The sequence below is a fragment of the Aethalodelphis obliquidens genome, unplaced genomic scaffold, assembly GCF_003676395.1.
Source record: "Aethalodelphis obliquidens isolate GAN/ISIS:26980383/991018 unplaced genomic scaffold, ASM367639v1 scaffold6, whole genome shotgun sequence".
NCBI classification, from domain to species: Eukaryota; Metazoa; Chordata; class Mammalia; order Artiodactyla; family Delphinidae; genus Aethalodelphis; species Aethalodelphis obliquidens.
In genome coordinates, this window is record NW_020837950.1 from 5,412,144 (window position 1) to 5,435,213 (window position 23,070).

At 38.1% G+C, this 23,070-nt stretch overlaps 1 protein-coding gene and 1 non-coding gene across 2 annotated transcripts in view; both read left to right on the forward strand.

Moving 5' to 3' along the window:
• The window catches only part of CORIN (corin, serine peptidase), a 216,063-nt gene that overhangs the window by 38,574 nt on the left and 154,419 nt on the right, over positions 1-23,070 (forward strand). The window contains exon 3 of the mRNA XM_027103039.1: positions 4,552-4,759. Coding sequence (XP_026958840.1) covers positions 4,552-4,759 — 208 coding nt within the window. The remainder of the gene's footprint in view (positions 1-4,551; positions 4,760-23,070) is intronic.
• Positions 10,173-10,278, forward strand: LOC113619322 (U6 spliceosomal RNA). Its single transcript, XR_003432355.1, has one exon. It is a non-coding gene; the product is annotated as a U6 spliceosomal RNA (small nuclear RNA).

The window sequence follows — 23,070 nt, forward strand, 5'->3', positions numbered from 1 at the left end:
CTTTACCAGTAGTCCTTCAATTAAGTGTGAAATCATAAATAGGAAGTCAGAAAGATTACCAAGTTTTCCTGTTAGGTTATTAGACAAAAGATAGCAAAGTACTTTAGAAAGTTGATATTTCATGATTTTTAATTTAAGAAGATTTTTCCTGTCTAATAACACTATTATCTGTTATAATCATTATGGTTTAGATACTATTTTGCTTTTATTTAAAAATGATTTTTATTTGATTTTAATGGATTTTTAAAAGAACCCATTGTTGAAATAAATTCTGTGTAAGTCAGAAGTTTCTTAAGTTAATTTTACATTAAAAAAAAGCATATAAGAAACTAATTTCTAACTCCACATTACCTAATTCCAGAAGTAGACAACACAGAATTTATCATAATTTCCAAATGAACATAAGGAAAGCTCTTAAAACAGACCCATCTTTCCTTCCTAATTACTGCATCTAGAAGTATTAGCAATGTGATATAAGTAGAGAAAGCCCCAGTTTGATCTAGAAACTACTTAGATTAAGAAAACAAAAAATCAAAAACTCATCTTCTCAAATGCAAGCAGCATTTTATTTTTCATATTTAATTTTTTTCTGAAATTGGGACCTATCTTGTAATCAGTGCATACTCTGAAAATTTGTTATTAAATCGTGCCTTATTAGTAGTGCTGTTTTAGAACTTAAGAGCTAATTAGAATAAATATTTCTGCTTCACCAGAAATCCATTGAATCTGGAAGCAATTTTGCTCTTCAGATCTGTTTCTAACTTCTCCTCCCCAAGTTCCCCAATTTAAAGTAACTATTATTTAAAAGACACATTATGATGTCTACAGGAATGCTATGGTTAATTACATCTATTGTATTTTTATACATTCTTATGTAGCAACCCTGACTTCTAATTTCTATTAGACTGAGTAGTAAATTCTCAGGGAAGAAAAACAAACATTCCACCCTTTTCTTTACCCTATGAAAACCAAATTAGAGGGAGCAGCAACAAATGAGTCCATTTCCAAAAGTGCCCTTCCCTTTCCCCTCAGAGAAATGACTCTGCCTGGTGCCCAGCATGTAGCTGACTTATGAAAACTCATTTGCCCCCCGTGAGAATGTGCACAAATACAAAACTAGAGTTACATGTTTCAAAGACAATGGAACATTCTGGGAAAAAAGAATATTTGGCACACAGGTTGAGACAGTAGGAATGATAGGAAATTTACACAGTTACTTGAATATAAAAGGCCTGAAATCAAGAGTCTTAAAGAGTAATTCCCTTCTATATTTGTTGGCTGTTAGCAAATTCTCAGCTAAGTTTGTTGAACCTTTCTGCCCAGATTCAAGTGTTTTGGTCATTCTGTGTTACGTGCAATTATGATTCTGTCTTTGTAGTAATTTTTCTCTACCACTCGTTAAGTACCCTGTTTTGTTTTTTTTTTTAACATCTTTATGGGAGTATAATTGCTTTACAATGTTGTTGGTTTCTGCTGTATAACAAAGTGAATCAGCTATATGTATACATATGTCCCTATATCCCCTCCTCCTTGCATCTCCCTCCCACCCTCCCTATCCCACCCCTCTAGGTGGACACAAAGCACCAACCTGATCTCCCTGTGCTGTGTGGCTGCTTCCCACTAGCTATCTATTTTACATTTGGTAGTGTATATATGTCAATGCTTCTCTCTCAGTTTTTAACCCTTCTGCCAGTCCAGACCTTAGATATCTTTCAACCAGCAAATCAAGTTCTTCCTCTTCATTAAATCTTCCCTGATTGTTCACTCTACATTGAATTCTTGCTCTTTTGAATTGCTTTGGCATTTGCTCTGCTATTGACAGCTGCGGTATAGTGGGAAGAATGTTGTCCTAAGAGGTGGAGGACACATGTATCAGTTCCGCTTCTATTACTGACTGGGTGTCCATCTGCAAATCACTTTTTAAAATAATTAATTAATTTATTTATCTTTGGCTGCACAGGCTTTCTCTAGTGGCTGCGAGCGGGTACACCACAGCTACTCTTCACTGTGGTGCGCGGGCTTATTGTGGTGGCTTCTCTTGTTGCAGAGCATGGGCTCTAGGCACACAAGCTTCAGTAGTTGCAGCGCATGGGCTCAATAGTTGTGGCTCTCGGGCTCTAGAGCACAGGCTCAGTAGTTGTGGTGCATGGGCTTAGTTGCTCTGTGGCATGTGGTATCTTCCTGGACCAGGGATTGAACCTGTGTGCCCTGCATTGGCAGGTGGATTCTTAACCACTGCGCCACCAGGGAAGTCCCTGCAAATCACTTTTTGTCTGTCTCCCTGGCTACCTATTTGTCTACCCATCCCGTCCATCCATCCATCACCTTTCTATCTACCTACATACCTATGAGAGCCTTAGTTTCTTCATTTATAATGAGAGATTATAATCCTAATAAGAGTGGTTTGGAAAACTTTAGAAAACCATTTTATAAATATAAGACATTATTATTTTTGTCCATACCAATTATTTTGAGACATATTTTAAGGTTTCAGACTATTATTTTATCATTTTCTCTTTTCCCAAGGGAATTTGCTATTAGGAAATCTCTTTTGTGCAACTCACACTGCCATGAACATAGTATAGCCAACCAAAATATGATTTTCCTCATTATCATGTATTTTTCAAATGCTCTCTCGGTGTTGTGTTTTCTTTGCCTCGGTGGGGTAAATGAGCCTTTTGGTCATCTCACCAAATATGGTTTATAATCAAGTGTATAAACCCCAAAGCTGATGACCCCTAAAGAAAATAATGCAATGTAAAATGAATGAAAATGTGATCAGAATACATGGTATATTATCTATGCATTTAAATACAGACTATGTGATATATCACTATGTGCTTTTTAGCCTCTTCCTTTCATGGGCCATTAGGAATTAACTTCCTTAAGAACTGTTTTTCACATCATAACCCCCTTTGCATTAGCTTAAGGTGGCTCCAAATGGAAATTTCTCAGAAAGTATAGCTTTGAAGATCTGGAATTTCCACATAATAGCTGTGCACTCCTGGGCAGATGTCTTAGGGTTTCTGATATTGAATTTCCTCATGTGTAATATAGATATGATATCACTTTACTGGGTTGTGAAAATGAGATAATTCTGAACTAGGAGATCTGAGTACCTGTTGTGGTGCCTGGCACAAGCTTGATTTGTAATAAATGTTTTCTTAATACTGAATTCTTCATGAATGATTTCATATTTTTGTTGGAGATAAATTTACTCTTAGCTCCTCTAAGCAAGCTTTTCTGCTTATAGCACAATACATATAATTGTGTCATTTTGAAGTCTACTCTCTATACCTTCTTCCAGCCTCTAATGCTCCCCAAACTGAAATGCATTTTAACTTCCCTCCTAAAAGATTTGAGTGTCATACTTGTGAAACTTGCCCCGAACTCCCCACCTCGGCCCTCATGCAAAGCTGAATTCATGTTTATGTCTGTGTTCTATATACAGATTTTAATCTGGATTTTTCTTCTTTTCTGATTCTTTTATTTCCCATTTTGTATTATGAGTTTGATGAGGTCCCAAAAAATGTCATGCCCTTAAGTTTTTGGCCAACCATGCAAATTTATGGCATGAAGGAGAAGGAAAGGCCATGGAGGTGGTAATGCTCGGGAGAGCCAGCTTGGAAGAAAATGAGGTCAGAGCCTCTGAGCTGACCCTAAACATGGGCAGGGTTGGAAATCCTTGAATAATCGTGTATTTTTAAAGGCAGGATCATGGTATACATATTGTTTTGTGATTTGCAATTTTTATCATAAGCCTCATTCTATGTGATTAATAGTCTTCTAAGGCATCTTTCATGTAGCTGAGCATTCTGTTGTTTGTTCCATAATATTTTAAACCAGTTCCCTTTGTTGAATGTTTAGGTGATTGCTATCTTTTAAAAAGTACAAACTGTGCAGAGATGAAGATCCCTGTAGATAAATCCATGTGCACAACCATGATTAATTCCTTATAAATTTTTAGAGATATTACAGTGTCAAAGGCTATGCATGTTTAAAATATTTGTTTGATACATATTGCCCTTCCCAGCTGTGATCCAGAATAGTGATTGCCCATTGGCTAGGTGTGAGAGTGTATTTTTCCACACATTTTCCCAGCACACAGATGCTATCCCTTTGTGAGTATTGACAGCTTGATTTCATGACCACACACACACACACACACACACACTTTTTTCTTGCTTTCTTTTAAAAAAATTTATTTTTATACAATTTTTAAAGGTTACACTCCATTTATAGTTACTATAAAATATTGGTTACATTTCCCGTATTATACAATACAGACGTGGTATATATATATATATATATATATATATACACCACATCTTTATTCATTCATCTGTTGATGGACACTTAGGTCGCTTCCATATCTTGGCAATTATAAATAATGCTGCTATGTATGTATGTGCCTTACTGTATATCTATAATCATTCTGACTTACAGAATATATTTTATTGTATGAACACATTAGTCTATCATATCAAATGAGTTTATAAACATATAATTCTGATGTGTCTTTTCCTAAACATAATTGTCTTGCCTTCTCAGGTGCCTGCATGAACATCACTCACAGCCAGTGTCAGATGCTGCCCTACCACACCACGCTGACACCTCTCCTCTCTATTGTCAAAAACATGGAAATGGAGAAGTTCCTCAAGTTCTTCATGTACCTCCATCGCCTTGGTTGCTATCAACATATCATGCTTTTTGGCTGCAGCCTTGCCTTCCCCGAGTGCATCGGTGATGGTGATGACAGGTATTTTGGAATGAAAAGCATTCAGTGATAAGAGTCAGTGGTAGCAGAAGTGTCTGAGAAGAACAAAATCATCCCGAGCTACCCACTTTTATTTTGGTTGTTGTTAAAGGAAAAAAAAAATCCCACACCAGTTGTAATCCTTTTGAAGTAGACATTTTTGGGAAATCTGGGATAATTTGATTTATGGGAAGAAATCATTCAGGCTATTAGATGGAGGTTATCAGCTGGGGTAGTCAGTAGCTGTTTCGCTGAGGGTCTGGTAGAAGACAGCACACTCCAAGGGCGATGGAAAAGATTTTTTTGGAGAGACGATTTATGGCGGTGTGGGCAGGGTTAAGAGAACAAGTAAGGATGAGAGGCACTAGGGTCTCATGATAATGCGATGCAGTTCCACTACTCAAGACTTGAAAGAGGCAAAGAGCAGGCAGACCTGGAAAAAGCTGTAGTTGTGGGCAGGGGGTCTCCCGACAAGCCAAGTTCTGTGACTCGAGACAGAGGGGCACAGCCACTGCCAGCCCTTCAGTCCTGCAGGGAGAGAGAAGAAGGAATAGATGCCCTGACCTCACTCTCCTCTTGCCCTCTCCTCTGCCAGGGCCTCCTACCGACTGAACTCACCCACAACAATTGGGCAGGGGTGAGCAATTGATATGAGTGCAATAGATGAGATCCAAAATCTCATCCCAATATCATCAGTTCAGAAGTCCCAAATCTCATCTAAATCAGGTACGGGTGAGATGCTGGGTGATTCTTACGGTCCACACTGGAGCCCAGAGCAGGGTGAGGAGGGTGAAGGGTAGATGCAGAGCGACAGAGACTGTCCAGCACAATATCGAATAGGATTAGAAAGAATTTTCTTTTTTGGGAGGGTGGGGGAGAACATGTGAGTCGGTGTACTTGTGTCTTGTAAGCTCATTTCTTTTTTTTTTAAATTGAGGTATAATTGACATATAACATTATATTAGTCTCAGGTGTACAACCTAAAGATACAATGTATGTGTATATTGTGAAGTGATCACTACAATAGGTCTAGTTAATATCCATCACCACACAGTTACAAATTTTTTTTCTTGTGATGAGAACTTTTGAGATCTCTCTTAACTTTCAAATATACAACATGTTTTTTATTTTTTTTATTTTTTTATTGTGGTACGCGGGCCTCTCACTGTTGTGGCCTCTCTCGTTGTGGAGCACAGGCTCCGGACGCGCAGGCTCAGCGGCCATGGCTCATGGGTCCAGCCACTCCGCGGCATGCGGGATCTTCCCGGACCGGGGCACGAACCCGTGTCCCCTGCATCAGCAGGCGGACTCTCAACCACTGCACCACCAGGGAAGCCCAACAATATGGTATTATTAACCATAGTCACCATGCTGTACATTACATCTCCATGACTTATTTATTTTATAACTAGAAGTTTGTACCTTTGAACGCATTCCCACCTTTTTGAAGTAATACAATTTCAATATTATATTATATTGAAATAATGTAATTTCAATATTATATTATATTGAAGTAATAATTTTCAGTGAGAGTAAATCAGTAAAAGTATGTTATGGAATATCTGAATTAGTAAGTATACAGTTTTTTAAAATTTCAAAGCACTGTTAAGTACATAATCATATATAACATCAATTATTTTCTGAATTAAAATGTTAGAAAGTTTTCAGAGTAGTAATGAGAACATGAATTGCATTTTTAAGTACAGATAGGTTCCATGTTATTTGTACTAATTTAATGTACAAAGAAAGTTTTGAATAGACAAAGGTTTTTATTATTATTATTTTTTTAACATCTTTATTGGAGTATAATTTTACAATGCTTTACAATGCTTTGGAGTATAAGCTTTACAATGGTGTGTTCGTTTCTGCTTTATAACAAAGTGAATCAGTTATACATATACATATGTTCCCATACCTCTTCCCTCTTGCGTCTCCCTCCCTCCCACCCTCCCTATCCCACCCCTCTAGGTGGTCACAAAGCATCAAGCTGATCTCCCTGTGCAATGCGGCTGCTTCCCACTAGCTATCTATTTTACGTTTGGTAGTGTATATATGTCCATGCCACTCTCTCACTTTGTCCCAGCTTACCCTTCCCCCTCCCAGTATCCTCAAGTCCATTCTCTAGTAGGTCTGTGTCTTTATTCCCATTTTACCCCTAGGTTCTTCATGACCTTTTTTTTTTTTTTAGATTCCATATATATGTGTTAGCATACAGTATTTGTTTTTCTCTTTCTGACTTACTTCACTATCATCTCACACTGGTCAGAATGGCCATCATCAAAAAATCTACAAACAATAAATGCTGGAGAGGGTGTGGTGAAAAGGGAATCCTCTTGCACTGTTGGTGGGAATGTAAATTGATACAGCCACTATGGAGAACAGTATGGAGGTTCCTTAAAAAACTAAAAATAGAACGGCCATACGACCCAGCAATCCCACTACTGGGCGTATACCCTGAGAAAACCATAATTCAAAAAGAGTCATGTACCAAAATGTTCATTGCAACTCTATTTACAATAGCCAGGACATGGAAGCAACCTAAGTGTCCATTGACAGATGAATGGATAAAGAAGATGTGGCACATATATACAATGGACTATTACTCAGCCATAAAAAGAAATGAAATTGAGTTATTTGTAGTGTGGTGGATGGACCTAGAGAAGGTTTTTATTGTTTTAACTGGAAAAAACCTACATTGCCGTAAAATAAAAACTGAGTAGAAAAGAAACAATAGATTCTGAATTGTAGAAGTAAGTATAGAAGCACTATTAACAGACACCACATTCAGGAAAATGTTTCCCCTGAAAGAATTATTTGTGGAGGGTACTTTCATGGTAAAGAGAGAAACTCTGTTAGATCTTTCCGAAGAGTCAAACTATGGCATGGTAGTAGAGAGGCCCTTAATGTTCCTAGAACAGTGGCATTATAGCGTGGTGATTGTCTTAATTTTCTAGGGCGGCCATAACAAATTACTACAAGCTGTGTGGCTTAAACAGAAATTTATTATCTCACAGTTCTAGAAGCTAGAAGTCCAAAGTCTGGTGGGGACTGTGCCAGGGGTCCCGGGGAGAGGCTCACTTCCTTTCTTTGCCAGTTTCCTTCCAGTGGTTTCAATCACTCTTGACTTGTGGCCACATCACTCCAGTCTCTGCCTCTATCTTCACATGGCCTTCTCGTCTGTGTGCGTCTGCTCTTGTGAGGACACTTATCAGTGGATTTAGGGCCCATCCAGATAACCCAAGATGATCTCATCATCGCAAGGTCTTTAACTTAATTACAGCTACAAAGACCATTTTTCCAAATAAGGTCACATTCACAGGTTCCCGAGGTTAGGACATGGACGTGCCTTTTGGGGGTCGCCATTCAATACACAGGCTCTGGAGCTGCGTGTCTCAGCCCACTCATCTGTAAAATGGAGATAATCATTGTGCTTTACAAAGTTCACGTGAGGATTAAATGGCAGTGCAGGGGTTTTTATGAAGAGCTCAGTAAATGTCAGCAATAGCTATCAGTGAATTGGAAAGGAGGGGCAGTACTAATGACATTGAGAGCACAGAGTATTTCTAACATATGCTAAATATTGAAGGATTCTAGAAAAAATGTAGGATACTACATGGATTAAAAGAAAATTAGGTAGAATACTTAAGGCTGCTGGAGTTGGATTCCATTTCTCCCTAATTTCAAACAATTTCACTTACATCTCTTTGCTTTAATTTCTCTATGGACTCAGGAGTGTGTATATATACTTATATAAATTTATATACTTATATAAAAGAGTTTCTCTCTTTAACATGAAAGTTCTTTCTTTACCATGAAATTTATATATACTGATATAAATTTCATATAAGACAATGAAAGAGAGTGCATTCAGCCTCCAGGGGACTCTTAACTCATTTTGATCATCCTTTTTCTGATAATTCAATCTCTACTCTCAGCTAAATCAGTTGTAAAATTCTAGTTAAGCTGCCCAGAGTCTTCAGGGTACTTTTAGGTAAAATTTGTTTTTCTCCTGACCTGGTTCATCCTGAGAAATGCTCTCATAGGAGAGTTTTCCATTTTCTGTTACAGTGGGTAATAATTTATAGTCAATTTTCAGGTATCATTCAGGGACTTGTCCTACATTTTATTACATTCATTATTATATTTAATTTTATGATTGTACTTTCAGACCAGTGCTTCCTGCTTTCATTTAGCATGTGCATGAGATCTGCAAGCTAAATTTAATAAGTAAAATAAGTTCAGAAAGGTAAAATGTATTGTAGAAAATAATTCTTATATTTTTATATATCAAACATTTTTTTCTTATATTTCACTATTTTGGATCATTTGTTCTACTCATTTTCTCTACTACTCTACTATTCAAATAATAGAGAATTGCTTATATTCCATCCTAGAGAAAATAGGTACTTAATAACACTTAGACTTTAATTTAAAAAGGTAGAGTGGGATGTATAAGTAGTATGGTTTTTAACCTGTCCCTCTGAGACCTCAACTGTACTCAACTATATTATATAACAATGAACTTTAACAGTTTAATTAAACAGTTTCATTAAGTGTTTCATTTATTAAAAAATAAGTGTGTATATCATGGACTATAATACAGGATAATTAAAGGATATCTTATAATACAGGATAATCCATAACTATATTGATTCAATGAAATATATCTCAAAATATAGAGATTTGACTGATAAACAATTCAGGTAGCCCTAAAAATATGTGAGCTAGAAGGAATAGCTTAAAAATATCAGCATGTAGGTAGAGAGAGATGAACAATTCCTAGGCCAGGACAATAACAGATGTTTCTGGATGACTTTTTTTTTTTTTTTTTTTTTTTGCGGGCCTCTCACTGTTGTGGCCTCTCCCGTTGCGGAGCACAGGCTCCGGACGCGCAGGCTCAGCGACCATGGCTCACGGGCCCAGCCGCTCCGTGGCATGTGGGATCTTCCCGGACCGGGACACGAACCCGTGTTCCCTGTATTGGCAGGCGGACTCTCAACCGCTGCGCCACCAGGGAAGCCCCTGGATGACTTTTGGATACACTTAAAATCTCTGTGTTTGGAAGAGGAAGCAAACATTGCAGCCACATGCTTTTGATATGTAGCTATCACCCTTTCCCTCTGGGTTGAAATAATAGGTCTATGAATTTATCAAAGCTGAAGCAGGGTTAACTGGCCTGAGAGGTCCCGCCTCGGCTTTGCTTCTGGAAGACACCCAGGAGATATTGCTGATCATCATCACCCTACTCACATCCTCTAATACTTTGCAGAGAAACTTTGCTCATGAAATAAATCGTTAACATTTAAAAATGGATGTGTTTTCTATTGGTTTTTTTCCTCTGGAGTGTTGATTTGACCCTAGGTGCTTAGCAGATATTCTTAACATCTGTAGACATGAAATAAAAAATTCTTATCTAGTGCTTGCTTTGGGAGCATGTATACTAAATTGGAACAATACAGTGAAGATTAGCGTGGTCCCAATGCAAGGATGACATGCAGATTTGTGAGGTGTTCCATATTTTTTGATTTTTGACTAAGAAAACTCATATTAAAGCATTTAGCACAATACCTGGATCATCACGTCCTGATCAAAGTTTAGCTAATACATCTATTTTGGGGTCAGTATTTCTCATGCAGGACCTAATTGAACTTGTCCAAAAAAAAGATGAGATATGTCAGGTTCTGCTATCCACTTTTTAGTCAAGAAAATAGATAAATTATCTGAAAAAAATTCCTTATCTAGCTAAATGACTAGAGATTAAAGATTATATCTCAAACCTGGGATCTACCGGACAGTTTTCTGTCATGTACTCAATCCCTATAGGACTGTGGAAGAGGTAGAGTGAGGTTCTTCAAATGAACTTCTTCAAAAGCGCTATGCTTTTTCCCAAATAAATATGTTCACTGGAGCCTAGAGAAATTAATCTGGTAAATGCAGAGAATGCACTTGAAAGTTTGGGGGGCAGATGAAACCTGATTCAAACCACAGCTCTGCCAATTGCCAATTATAAGACCTTGGGCACTTCAGTTGGCCTTCCTGACCCTCAGTTTCCTCATCTGTTTAATTAAAGTGATAATACCCTCTTCATAGGGTTGGTTTGTGTGTATTAAACAGAATGATTTATACAGTGCTCATATACGCTCTGCACTCTCTAGCACACAGTAACTTCTCCATAAGTAGTATTGTTATAAACAATAAGTAAATTATTATTAAATATAAATAGTACTATTATTGATATGGTAGTCAGAGATGGTGTGTGAGTTTCTGGGAGGGTATAAACTTCATCACCTCTTTCAGAGATGCAAGATTTGCATATTTTTCTCATTCTTTTCATCTTCTAATCCATTTTCCACTTAGCTGTCAACATTATGATATAAAAACACAATTAGCACTGCCGTACGTTATTACATGAAAGTTGTTAAAGAGAGTAGATCCTAAGAATTCTCATCACAAGGAAAAATATTTTTTTCTGTTTCTTTAATTTTGTATCTGTATGAGATGATGGATATTTTCTAAACCTATTGTGGTCATCATTAGCTGTACATCCTAAACTTACACAGTGCTGTATGTCAGTTATGTCTAAATAAAACTGAAAGGGAAAAAAAATAAAAGCACAAATTAGATGATGTCACTCCCCTGCCTCTACCCATTCAAGGGCTTTCTCTTAGACTTAGATTATAAGCTGAACTTTTTGCCATGGCTTTTGAAACCTTCCTTGCTTCTCTGGTGTCATCAACCCTGCCACAGCTGCACTGCCCTTTCTCAAAAATGCCCACCTTTCCCCAGCTTCCTTTTCACATGCTGTTCCCTTTGCCAGGATGGATCTATCCCCTTGATCTATGCCCTCTGTTCAAAAGACATCTCTGTGGAGAAATATTCTCTGATCACCCTCGGTAGTTCTGTTATCTTACACTGCAGCAAGGCTGTGTCCCTTTTTGCTTGTCTGTATGTTGTCTGTCTTACTTAATAAGCACCACAATGGCAGAGAACTTACTGACTTTGCACACTGTTGTATACCCAGTGTTCAGAGCAGTGCCCAACACATAGTAGGTGCTCAATAAATCTTTGTTGGAATAAATGGATCAATAAATAAACTCTTCCATTAGGGAGCTCCCCTAAATGTCTAGGTAAATGGGAGTTCAAACTCCATTGATAATGGTTGTGCATTGCTTTGTATAATTGATACGTTCCTGAAAACTCATGCATAAATCAAATTCTATATGTGTGTTAAATAATTACAACTTTGAATCGAGTTGGATGGTATTCCCAGAGATGATTCAACTTCCTTCTGAGTGAGCATCCGTTGGCAGAACAACCAGCTAAAGTACATTAACTTGTTCTTGTTCATTTCTGTCAAAATCCTGGATCTAATAGAGGAGGAAACACTAGATTGTTCTTGAGGATTGACTTGGTGGTTCAGTGCTTTTGTTTTAATACTGACTCATATGCATCAGTTAAAAAGACTTTAGGTCAACTGTAGTTGAAAATCTTAGATGTAAGGTTCATGTACAGAGCAGAAACAAAACAGTGATAAACATGTTTAAAGAAAAATGACCAGGATAGTGGTTCAGAATCTGTTCATGTGAAGAATAGTTGGGGGACCTGGAGATGTGAGGCCCTGAGGGTGCACAGTGGCCACCCTCCAATCTCCTGGGCCACGACTGGAAGAGGGAGCACACTTTTTCTCTATGCTTCCACAGGGCAAAAATGGAACCAGGGACTGAAAGTCATAAAGAAGTAAATTCTAACTTAACTAAAGTGAGAACTTTATGGATACTAAAGTTGTATATATATGGAAATGTTGTCTCAGGAAATGGTGAGTTGTTATCACTAGAGATATTTAAACTGACTGGTGAGAGCTTAGTGGAGAAAATGGGACAAGGAGTCCAACATCTTATGGTCAATTAGTTTCCCATAGATTAAGGGGCAGGTTCACTCATGGCCCATGGCCCTGATTAAAGGAGCTCTAAAAACTTATGAAAATAGAAGAAAATTAAATCTACCATAACTTTTCTCAGGGACACTTTTATATTTGCTTTGGTAATAATAGAGAATCCAGTTGGGGGCCTTGGGGAGGGTTGTGTTGACACTCCCATGGATCCAGTAGCAGCAAGGAGTCACCTAACTGCCTTCAGAAACGATGGGCCCAGTTATCTGCAGGACTTCTGTTTTGCCCAGTGGGGCTTGCAGATTGGGACCCTGCCAGACAAAGCCCTCTTTTTCTCTGTTGCAACTGTCAGGTTCTCAGCTAAATAAATGTTAAACAAATATTTACAGTGTGTCACCTTGGGGAAATGTCAGATTATCTGCTGGGAACACCTGTGTGCCTTGGGTGGCTTGGCTTTTGCTCAGAGTTGAAAGGTTCACGGTAGAAAATAGAATTTTTGACTCTAGGTATTAAGATCAGCTTGCTTTTCAGCCTGAAATCTGTGTTCTCCTAAAATCAAGATTGGAATTCTGCTATGTTGCTATCTTCTATTCACCTTGTGTTCACCTTTTAAGCTTTTGGTTTTGCTAAAATCCTGTTAGGTAAATAAAAGTTCTAGGCATACTTTTGTGTCAGCCACTCGAGAGGAAGAAAAAGAATGTTGACAGAAACAAGAGGTATTTAAAATTCCTTTTTCTGGAAGGCACAGTTTGTTCATTTCTTATCAAGGTCCTAGGCTTCCTTTTTAGAAGCAGCAGAGTTCCCTAGAAAAATGACCCCATAATCTAGTTACCATTATTTAAAGTTAGAGTAAAATTTGCCTGTCATTTCAAATACACAGTTGATACGGTTTTCCTGTTCTAACTCCATCCTGTTACTAAAGATGGCCAGATTACTGAGATGGCCTCTAGGTGAACAATCAAGATGGCATCAAAGTTGATACAGGAATGATTTTTTCAAAAATATTTGCTATACCAGAATTACAAAACCTCTTCCCCACCATCCAGTTTATTTTCAATATTTCTACTACTGCACACCATTATATTACTATACCACTTTTGAGTTGAATTTTACTGATAATCTTTTAGTAAAAAAGTATCAAATTTTTCTGCTTATAAAATTTACTGTATTCTTTTATTTTAACATCTTTATTGGAGTATAATTGCTTTACAATGATGTGTTAGTTTCTGCTTTATAACAGAGTGAATCAGCTATGCATATACATATATCCCCATATCTCCTTGCATCTCCCTCCCACCCTCCCTATCCCACCCCTCTAGGTGGTCACAAAGCACCGAGCTGATCTCCCTGTGCTATGCGGCTGCTTCCCACTAGCTATCTATTTTACATTTGGTAGTGTATGTATGTCCATGCTACTCTCTCACTACGTCCCAACTTCCCCTTCCCGGTGTCCTCAAGTCCATTCTCTATGTCTGTGTCTTTATTCTTGTCCTGGCCCTAGGTTCTTCAGAACCTTTTTCTTTTTTTTTTTTAGATTCCATATATATGTGTTAGCATACGGTATTTGTTTTTGTGTTTCTGATTTACTTCACTCTGTATGACAGACTCTAGGTCCATCCACCTCACTACAAATAACTCAGTTTCATTTCTTTTTATGGCTAAGTAATATTCCATTATATATATGTGTCACATCTTTTTTATCCAGTCATCTGTCGATGGACACTTAGGTTGCTTCCATGTCCTGGGTATTGTAAACAGAGCTGCAATGAACATTGTGGTACATGACTCTTTGAATTATGGTTTTCTCAGGGTATATGCCCAGTAGTGGGATTGCTGGGTCATATGGTAGCTCTACTTTTAGTTTTTTAAGGAATCTCCATACTGTTCTCCATAGTGGCTGTACCACTTTACATTCCCACCAACATTGCAAGAGGGATCCCTTTTCTCCACACCCTCTCCAGGATTTATTGTTTGTAGATTTTTTGATGATGGCTATTCTTACTGGTGTGAGGTGATACCTCATTGTAGTTTTGATTTGCATTTCTCTGATGATTAGTGATGTTGATCATCCTTTCATGGGTTTGTTGTCAATCTGTTTATCTTCTTTGGAGAAATGTCTATTTAGGTCTTCTGCCCCTTTTTGGATTGGGTTGTTTGTTTTTTTGTTATTGAGCTGCATGAGCTGCTTGTAAATTTTGGAGATTAATCCTCTGTCAGTTGCTTCATTTGCAAATATTTTCTCTCATTCTGTGGGTTGTCTTTTCGTCTTGTTTATGGTTTCCTTTGCTGTGCAAAAGCTTTTAAGTTTCATTAGGTCCTACTTGTTTATTTTTGTTTTTATTTCCATTTTGCTAGGAGGTCAGTCAAAAAGGATCTTGCTCTGATTTATGTCATGGAGTATTCTGCCTATGTTTTCCTCTAAGAGTTTTATAGTGTCTGGCCTTACATTTAGGTCTTTAATCCATTTTGAGTTTATATTTGTGTATGGTGTTAGGAAGTGTTCTAATTTCATTCTTTTACATGTAGCTGTCCAGTTTTCCCTGCACCACTTATTGAAGAGGCTGTTTTTTCTCCATTGTATATTATTGCCTCCTTTATCAAAAATACTGTGACCATAGGCGCGTGGGTTTATCCCTGTGCTTTCTATCGTGTTCCATTGGTCTATATTTGTTTTTTTGTGCCAGTACCATACTGTCTTGACTACTGTAGCTTTATAGTATAGTCTGAATTCAGGGAGCCTGATTCCTCCAGCTCCATTTTTCTTTCTCAAGATTGCTTTCATGATGGCCATTCTGACCGGTGTGAGATGATATCTCATTGTAGTTTTGCTTTGTATTTCTCTAATGATTAATGATGTTGAGCATTCTTTCATGTGTTTGTTGGCAATCTGTATATCTTCTTTGGAGAAATGTCCATTTAGATTTCTGCCCATTTTGGGATTGGGTTGTTTGTTTTTTTTGATATTGAGCTGCATGAGCTGCTTGTAAATTTTGGAGATGAATCCTTTGTCAGTTGCTTCATTTGCAAATATTTTCTCCCATTCTGAGGGTTGTCTTTTGGTCTTGTTTATGGTTTCCTTTGCTGTGCAAAACCTTTTAAGTTTCATTAGGTCCCATTTGTTTATTTTTGTTTTTATTTCCATTTCTCTAGGAGGTGGGTCAAAAAGGATCTTGCTGTCATCAAAAAATCTAGAAACAATAAATGCTGGAGAGGGTGTGGAGAAAAGGGAACACTCTTGCACTGTTGGTGGGAATGTAAATTGATACAGCCACTATGGAGAACAGTATGGAGGTTCCTTAAAAAACTAAAAATAGAACTACCATATGACCCAGCAATCCCACTACTGGGCATATACCTTGAGAAAACCATAATTCAAAAAGAATCATGTACCAAAATGTTCATTGCAGCTCTATTTACAATAGCCAGGACATGGAAGCCACCTAGGTGTCCATCAGCAGAAGAATTGATAAAGAAGATGTGGCACATATATACAATGGAATATTATTCAGCCATAAAAGAAGTGAAATTGAATTATTTGTAGTGAGGTGGATGGACCTAGAGTCTGTCATACAGAGTGAAGTAAGTCAGAAAAAGAAAAACAAATACTGTACGCTAACACATATATATGGAATCTAAGCAAAAAAAAAAAAAGGTCATGAAGAACCTGGGGCAAGATGGGAATAAAGACACAGACCTACTAGAGAATGTACTTGAGGTTATGGGGAGGGGGAAAGGTAAGCTGGGAGAAAGTGAGAGCGTGGCATGGACATATATACACTACCAAACGTAAAATAGATAGCTAGTGGGAAGCAGCTGCATAGCACAGGGAGATCAGCTCAGTGGTTTGTGACCACCTAGAGGGGTGGGATAGGGAGGGTGGGAGGGAGGGAGATGCAAGAGGGAAGAGATATGGGAGCATATGTATATGTATAACTGATTCACTTTGTTATAAAGCAGAAACTAACACAGCATTGTAAAGCAATTATACTCCAATAAAGATGTTAAAAAAAAAAAAGAATTGCTTTGGCTATTTGGGGTCTTTTGTGTTTCCATACAAATTGTGAAATTTTTTTGTTCTAATTCTGTGAAAAATGCCATTGGTAGTTTGATAGGGATTGCAATGAATCTGTAGATTGCTTTGGGTAGTTGTCATTTGCACAGTGTTGATTCTTTTAATCCGAAAACATGGTATATCCCTCCATCTGTTTGTATCATCTTTAATTTCTTTCATCAGTGTCTTACAGTTTTCTGCATACAGGTCTTTTGTCTCCTTACGTAGGTTTATTCCTAGGTATTTTATTCTTTTTGTTGCAATGGTAAATGGGAGTGTTTCCTTAATTTCTCTTTCAGATTTTTCATCATTAGTGTATAGGAATGCAAGAGATTTCTGTGCATTAATTTTGTATCCTGCTACTTTACGCAATTCATTGATTAGCTCTTGTAGTTTTCTGGTAGCATCTTTAGGATTCTCTATGTATAGTATCATGTCATCTGCAAACAGTGACAGCTTTACTACTTCTTTTCTGATTTGGATTCCTTTTATTTCTTTCTCTTCTCTGATTTCTGTGGGTAGAACTTCCAAAACTATGTTGAATAATAGTGGTGAGAGTGGGCAACCTTGTCTTGTTCCTTATCTTAGTGGAAATGGTTTCAGTTTTCCACCATTGAGAATGTCGTTGGCTGTGGGTTTGTCATATATGGCCTTTATTTTGTTGAGGTAGGTTCCCTCTATGCCTACTTTCTGGAGGGTTTTTATCATAAATGGGTGTTGAATTTTGTCAAAAGCTTTTCCTGCATCTACTGAGATGATCATATGGTTTTTCTTCCTCAATTTGTTAATATGGTGTATCACATTGATTGATTTGCATATATTGAAGAATCCTTGCATTCCTGGGATAAACCCCACTTGATCATGGTGTATGATCCTTTCAATGTGCTGTTGGATTCTGTTTGCTAGCATTTTGTTGAGGATTTTTGCATCTGTGTTCATCATTGATATTGGCCTGTAGTTTTCAGAAAGCTTACTGTATTTTTAAAGACATTATTTTATAAGATAGCATGTGCTGCTCTCCTATGGAAATGCAACCCTGAAATAATCTTAAAAGCCAACTGAGAAATATGACTTGATTTAAAACAATTTTTTGAAGAATTTGTAAATTACATCAAGCCAGCATAAGGTTATTTTATTATTTTTTTCTAAATGAAGAATTATTACATACTGCTAATTTATTTATTGAAGATTTTGTCTGTGTCCCAAGAACTCTAATTGTGTCACATTTGAGAATAATGGAAACATTACAGAATTAATATTTTTTCATATCTATATTTTTTAAGAATTTATATAGATCAGTAGTCAAAGCAAAAAGAGTCTTTGTTGCTAATAGCAACCATATATTCGGAAAGTCATCTGCCACTTACTTCCCTGATTTTATCTGCTAACCTGTAAACAGCAGTCTTTTGGGCTACACCTGTGCTGACTACCTGGCTGTTTAGGTGGTCAATTGTATCACAGTTCCCTTTTCAGTCTCAGGCAACATGGGTGATCTATTTATTATTTTTATTTTTTATTTTTTTAATTTTTTTTAACATGGGTGATCTAGTCTGCTTTTTGGCATTATACAGACATAAAATGAAAAGTAAGATTTCATTTATGTGCCAGAATGGCTCCAAGTGTGGGTAATACACAGTCAGATAACTCACATTCCTTTTATTTTACAAAGACGTGAAGCTGGAGAGTCAGGCCACAGGAGCTCAAGTTTCCTGAAAACGCCTTGTCAAATCACTGACAGTGTCTCACGCACACATATTTCATCAAGCTCAGTGGAGTTTGTTTACTTTTCTCCTCAATAATTCATGGGTATTAGGTGGATGTGACTAGAATTTATATTTAATGCTAGTAATTCAGTGCCTTCAAAGATCCATATTTAAGGCATCATTTCATGATGTGCAAAAAATCAAAACAGCTGCAAAAAATAATTGAACAATTGAAAAATTTCCTGTGATTTTTAATCCTCTATTCCATGAGCCCTGGTAAGTATGCCAAGTATTAATGAGAATCAGGATCACGTTGGATAGAAGGGTATGGAATTTTATATTCTCTTTCAGGGGCGGTTGTGTAGTTTTACATTATTCACACTCATCTTAATTCAAGCTGTGTTTATTTGTTGTTATTTCCTCAAGTTTCTCTATTTTAAGGGTGACATCTTACTGTTGGCATATAAGCGAGACACTTAATCTGTAGGGTTTTCATCCCTAGCGGTTTTGCCTTTATATGGGAATTATTTCAAGATTCAACAGTGTAGAATTTGCTGACCTGATAGGGAGGAGATCATGTGAACAGGGATGGAGCGAGCTCTTGTACAGACCATTAAGTTGGGAGTTAGGTAGTGAGAGTTCTGCTCCCAACTTTGCTTCTGACAGCTTTGTTCCAAGCAGGCCACCAAATTATCCTCTGCCTGTGATTCTTTTATTTCTCAAACAAATATTTATGCAGTGCCTACTGTATACACTAAGGATAGGACAGCAAACAAAATAGACAAGAATCCTTTAATTCATGAACCGTATATTATATTGGAGGGAGATAGGCAATAAAGAAACAGATTAAAAATTTTTTTAATAATAATAATAGTATATCAGATAGTGATAAGTGCAATGGAAGAATTCCAAAAAGAATTGAAGAGCTTTGGGAGAGTATGGGTATGGTGGCAAGGGATGCAATTTTAAGCAAAATGTTGTTCAGGAAAATCTCACTGAGAAGGTTACCTTTGATCCACGAACATATGGGAATCCAGGGAGTGAGAGAGACCCGGACATACCGAGTGTCTTGTGATATCTGCAGGAAGTGAGAAAGGGGGCATGATGGAATCAGTCCTGCAAGCAGATACTGTTGGCAAGGATGTGAGTGTTGGGGGGTAGACATATGGTGGCGTGGAGGGTCTTGCTAGGCATGTGTACAGCTTGGGAGCTCCCTTTCAGCTTCTGACATCAGTTTATTTGGCAAAGGTGTTAGGAAAGTGATCACTGTATTCCTTTAGCAAACATTTATTGGCACCTACGATGTACCAGGTGCATTGTCTGATGCTAGGGATGCTTTGGTGAATAACACACAGTTCTGCCTTCAAGGGACTCAGCATAATAGGGGACACGACATGAAAACAATTACACTGCTGTCCAATGTGATCAGTTTAAAAGGTATGGGGGGAAACGCAGAGAAGGAGGGACTCTTTCCATTTGGCAACATTAAGAAGGCTGTTCCCAGCGAAGAAGTAACAGCTGAATTTGATTTTGGAGGATATATAGAAATTTGCCATGTGGGCAAGGTGGAGAAAGCAGACAGCCTAAATCTGTCGTATATTAGGGGAACTACAACTAGTTTAATTTTATGAGAACATAAAATGGGGAGAGAATAAATGATTTGAGGGACTTTGGGGAAGTAAAATTAACAGTACTTAGTAATTAATTGCATATGAATGGTGAGGTTGAGGGTGAAACAAAGGTTTTTAGGCTTGCGGACTTGGGTAGATGGTATTACTACCAAGAAGGAGGGCTGGTGGTAGTGGGAGATAGGGGGTTAATATTGACATAATGTCTTCATCTGGTCCAAGAAGTGCATGACCGTAATTTTCCTTCCAGTGGAGGTAAAAACAGCTTTCCTTCTAGAGGAGATGACATGATTTATACTTTCATCCAGCGGTATGCTGGTAAACTGGCTCCCGGAAAAACAAAACAAAACTATGCTTTGTAGCATTTGCTGATTTCTGCGGTGTAAACACTCCTACCAGATTTCAAGCTAATAATAGTTGAACAGTCTCCTCCCACAGCCCTGCGTTTTGTCCCCTGACAAGTATTTGTTGAGCTCTCGTTGGTGTGAGGCATGCAGTCATGTGCTGGCTCTTTCTTCTTTACTTCTCCTTATCCACTTCCCACCCTCCTCCAGCCCACTCTTCCCCACAGGTTGGTTTCAACAGTGGCTACTTTCTAGCTTCCTGTGGGGCTCAGCCAATGGGAACCACCAACAGGACATCAGAGTGTGGGAAGGGAGGCAGGTTGGGTCATGATCCCCTCGTTTCTTCTTTACCAGGTTACACAGTTTGGAGTTGCCTGAATCCCACTGTGGGAGGCTCTGGCTCCTATCAGGCAGCCTTCTGCATACAGCTCTTTCTGAGTCCCAAGAACTGCTCCTTCCCTTGTCCCTTGAATCTGAGATGCTAACGGCAACCTGTCCCCGCATGCTGCACTACCCCTGGTTGGTTTTTCTAAACCTTGCCAGTACCTTCATAAGTGACCTTTTCATTAAATACTCTGCAGTAATCCTACTTCAGTGAGTCATTTCTTTCCTGCTGGAACCATGGCTATTACAAATGAAGATGATGAAAAACTCTGGTTTTTAAAGAGTTTCAGACCAGTGTGACCAAAAAGTAACTTGACTTCTCCCATGATTTCTCTTCTGGTGTGAGACAATGACACATGTAAGTGTTCACTAGCACAGTTTTCTATCCCCGTGTCTAATGAAGCTGGGAACCAAGGTCATCTCTTCCCTACTCCTCTCGTACCCCAACTAAGCCATACCTCTTGTGAGGTCTCTTGAGGCCACCAGAGAGTGCAGACATAGGAAGCTGATGCCGTTGGCCCATCACAGAGAAAACAAGTCATCTGTTGTTTTTTGTGTTTTCCAGCAGTGGTGACAAATTTGTGCTCCTGTATGATTTGTGGATTTATGCTCCTGTGTTATCTGTGACTTCTGTTTGTGAGAAGAGGTCAGCTAGGTGAGACATTCTGGAGCACTGGGCTGGCATCATAGCATCTGGCTATGAGATCTTTTTAAGTTTCAATTTCCTTGCATGTAAAAGGAGGAAACAGTAGTACATTATCTTGCAAGACCCTTCCATTGTTAACATTCTCTTCACGACTGAGATCTGCAGCTCTGGGTGTTCCCAGTGACTATGACTTTGTGAGCACTGTTCACTGAACAGCTTGGCCTAACAAAGACAAATTTACGACTTTCTTTAAAACAAAAGATTATGTAAGTCTCATCAATAAATAATATATCTAACTCAGTAACATGCCTCTTACCAAGTGATATATCAAAGAAAAGTGTATTAGTTACCTATTGCTACGTAACAAATTTCCACAGATGTGGCAGCTTAAAACAGCACCCAACTATTATCTCAGTTTCTGTGGACCTGGAACCTAGGAGTGTCTTATCTGGGTCCTCTGTTTCAGGCTCTGTCATATGGGTGCATTCGTGGTGTTGGCCAGGTCTCGAGTCTTATCTGAAGGCTTGCCTAGGAAAGGATCCACTTCCAGCCTCATGTGATTGTTGGAAGAATTTCAGTTCCTTAAGGGTGGAGGGCCTCAGTTCCTAGCTGGCTGTTGGCCAGAGGCCAGGCTCAAGTCCTTGCCATGTAGACCTACCCAACATGGCAACTTGCTTCATGAGAACTGGTAAGGGAGAGCATCTGCTAGTGAGAGAGGAGTCACAGTCTTATGTACCCTAATGATGGAAGTGACATCCCATTACCTTCTGTTGGTTGTAAGCAAGTCACTAGGCCAACTCACACTCAAGGGGAGGAGGTTACGCAGGGCATGAATAGCAGGAGGTGGGGTCATTGGGGGCCATCTGAAAGCCTGCCTGTCACAAAAATTCTTCCCCCCACCCCGCCCCATGGAAGAAGAGTTTTAAATCCTGAGCTTCTCTGATATACTTAAAGGTTAGTTTGTCAGAAATAAAAAGTGACAACTAAATGCAGTGTGGGATCCTAAATGGAGATCTTGGTGATGTTTGAATAGGATCCTTACTTTAGTACCAGTGTTAATTTCCTGGTTCTGATAATTACACTGTAGCTATGTAAGATGTTTGCTTTGGGGGAGCCTGGATAAAGGCTATATGGAAACTTTCTGTATTGTTTTTATAACTTTTCTGTAAGTCTCTAAAAGTAGTTTAAAGTAAAAAGTTAGATAAAATTAGCTACAGGGATATATTGCACAACATGGGAAATATAGCAAATATTTTATAATAACTATAAATGGAGTATAACCTTTAAAAGTGTGAATCACTATATTGTACACCTGTAACTTACATAAAATTATACATCAACTGTACTTCAATAAAAAAAGTAAAAAGTTAGAAAAATGATTTATAAAACATAAAAATCCATTAGCTATTATATAAGCCTACTGTGTGGCTGTAACTTATTCAATAATTTTAACTTTATGTCTTTATCAGAACCGTTTTGCTGATAAAAATCTATAAATTTGTGGGGGAGGGGAATGGGGAGATGTTGGTCAAAGGGTACAATAAGGAAAAAAATCTAATTTTTTGTAAATAAATAGAGAAATTTTAGTAGATAAATTTGCTTAAAATTGTATACGTAAAAATGTAAAATAGATAGCTAGTGGGGAGCAGCTGCATAGCACATGGAGATCA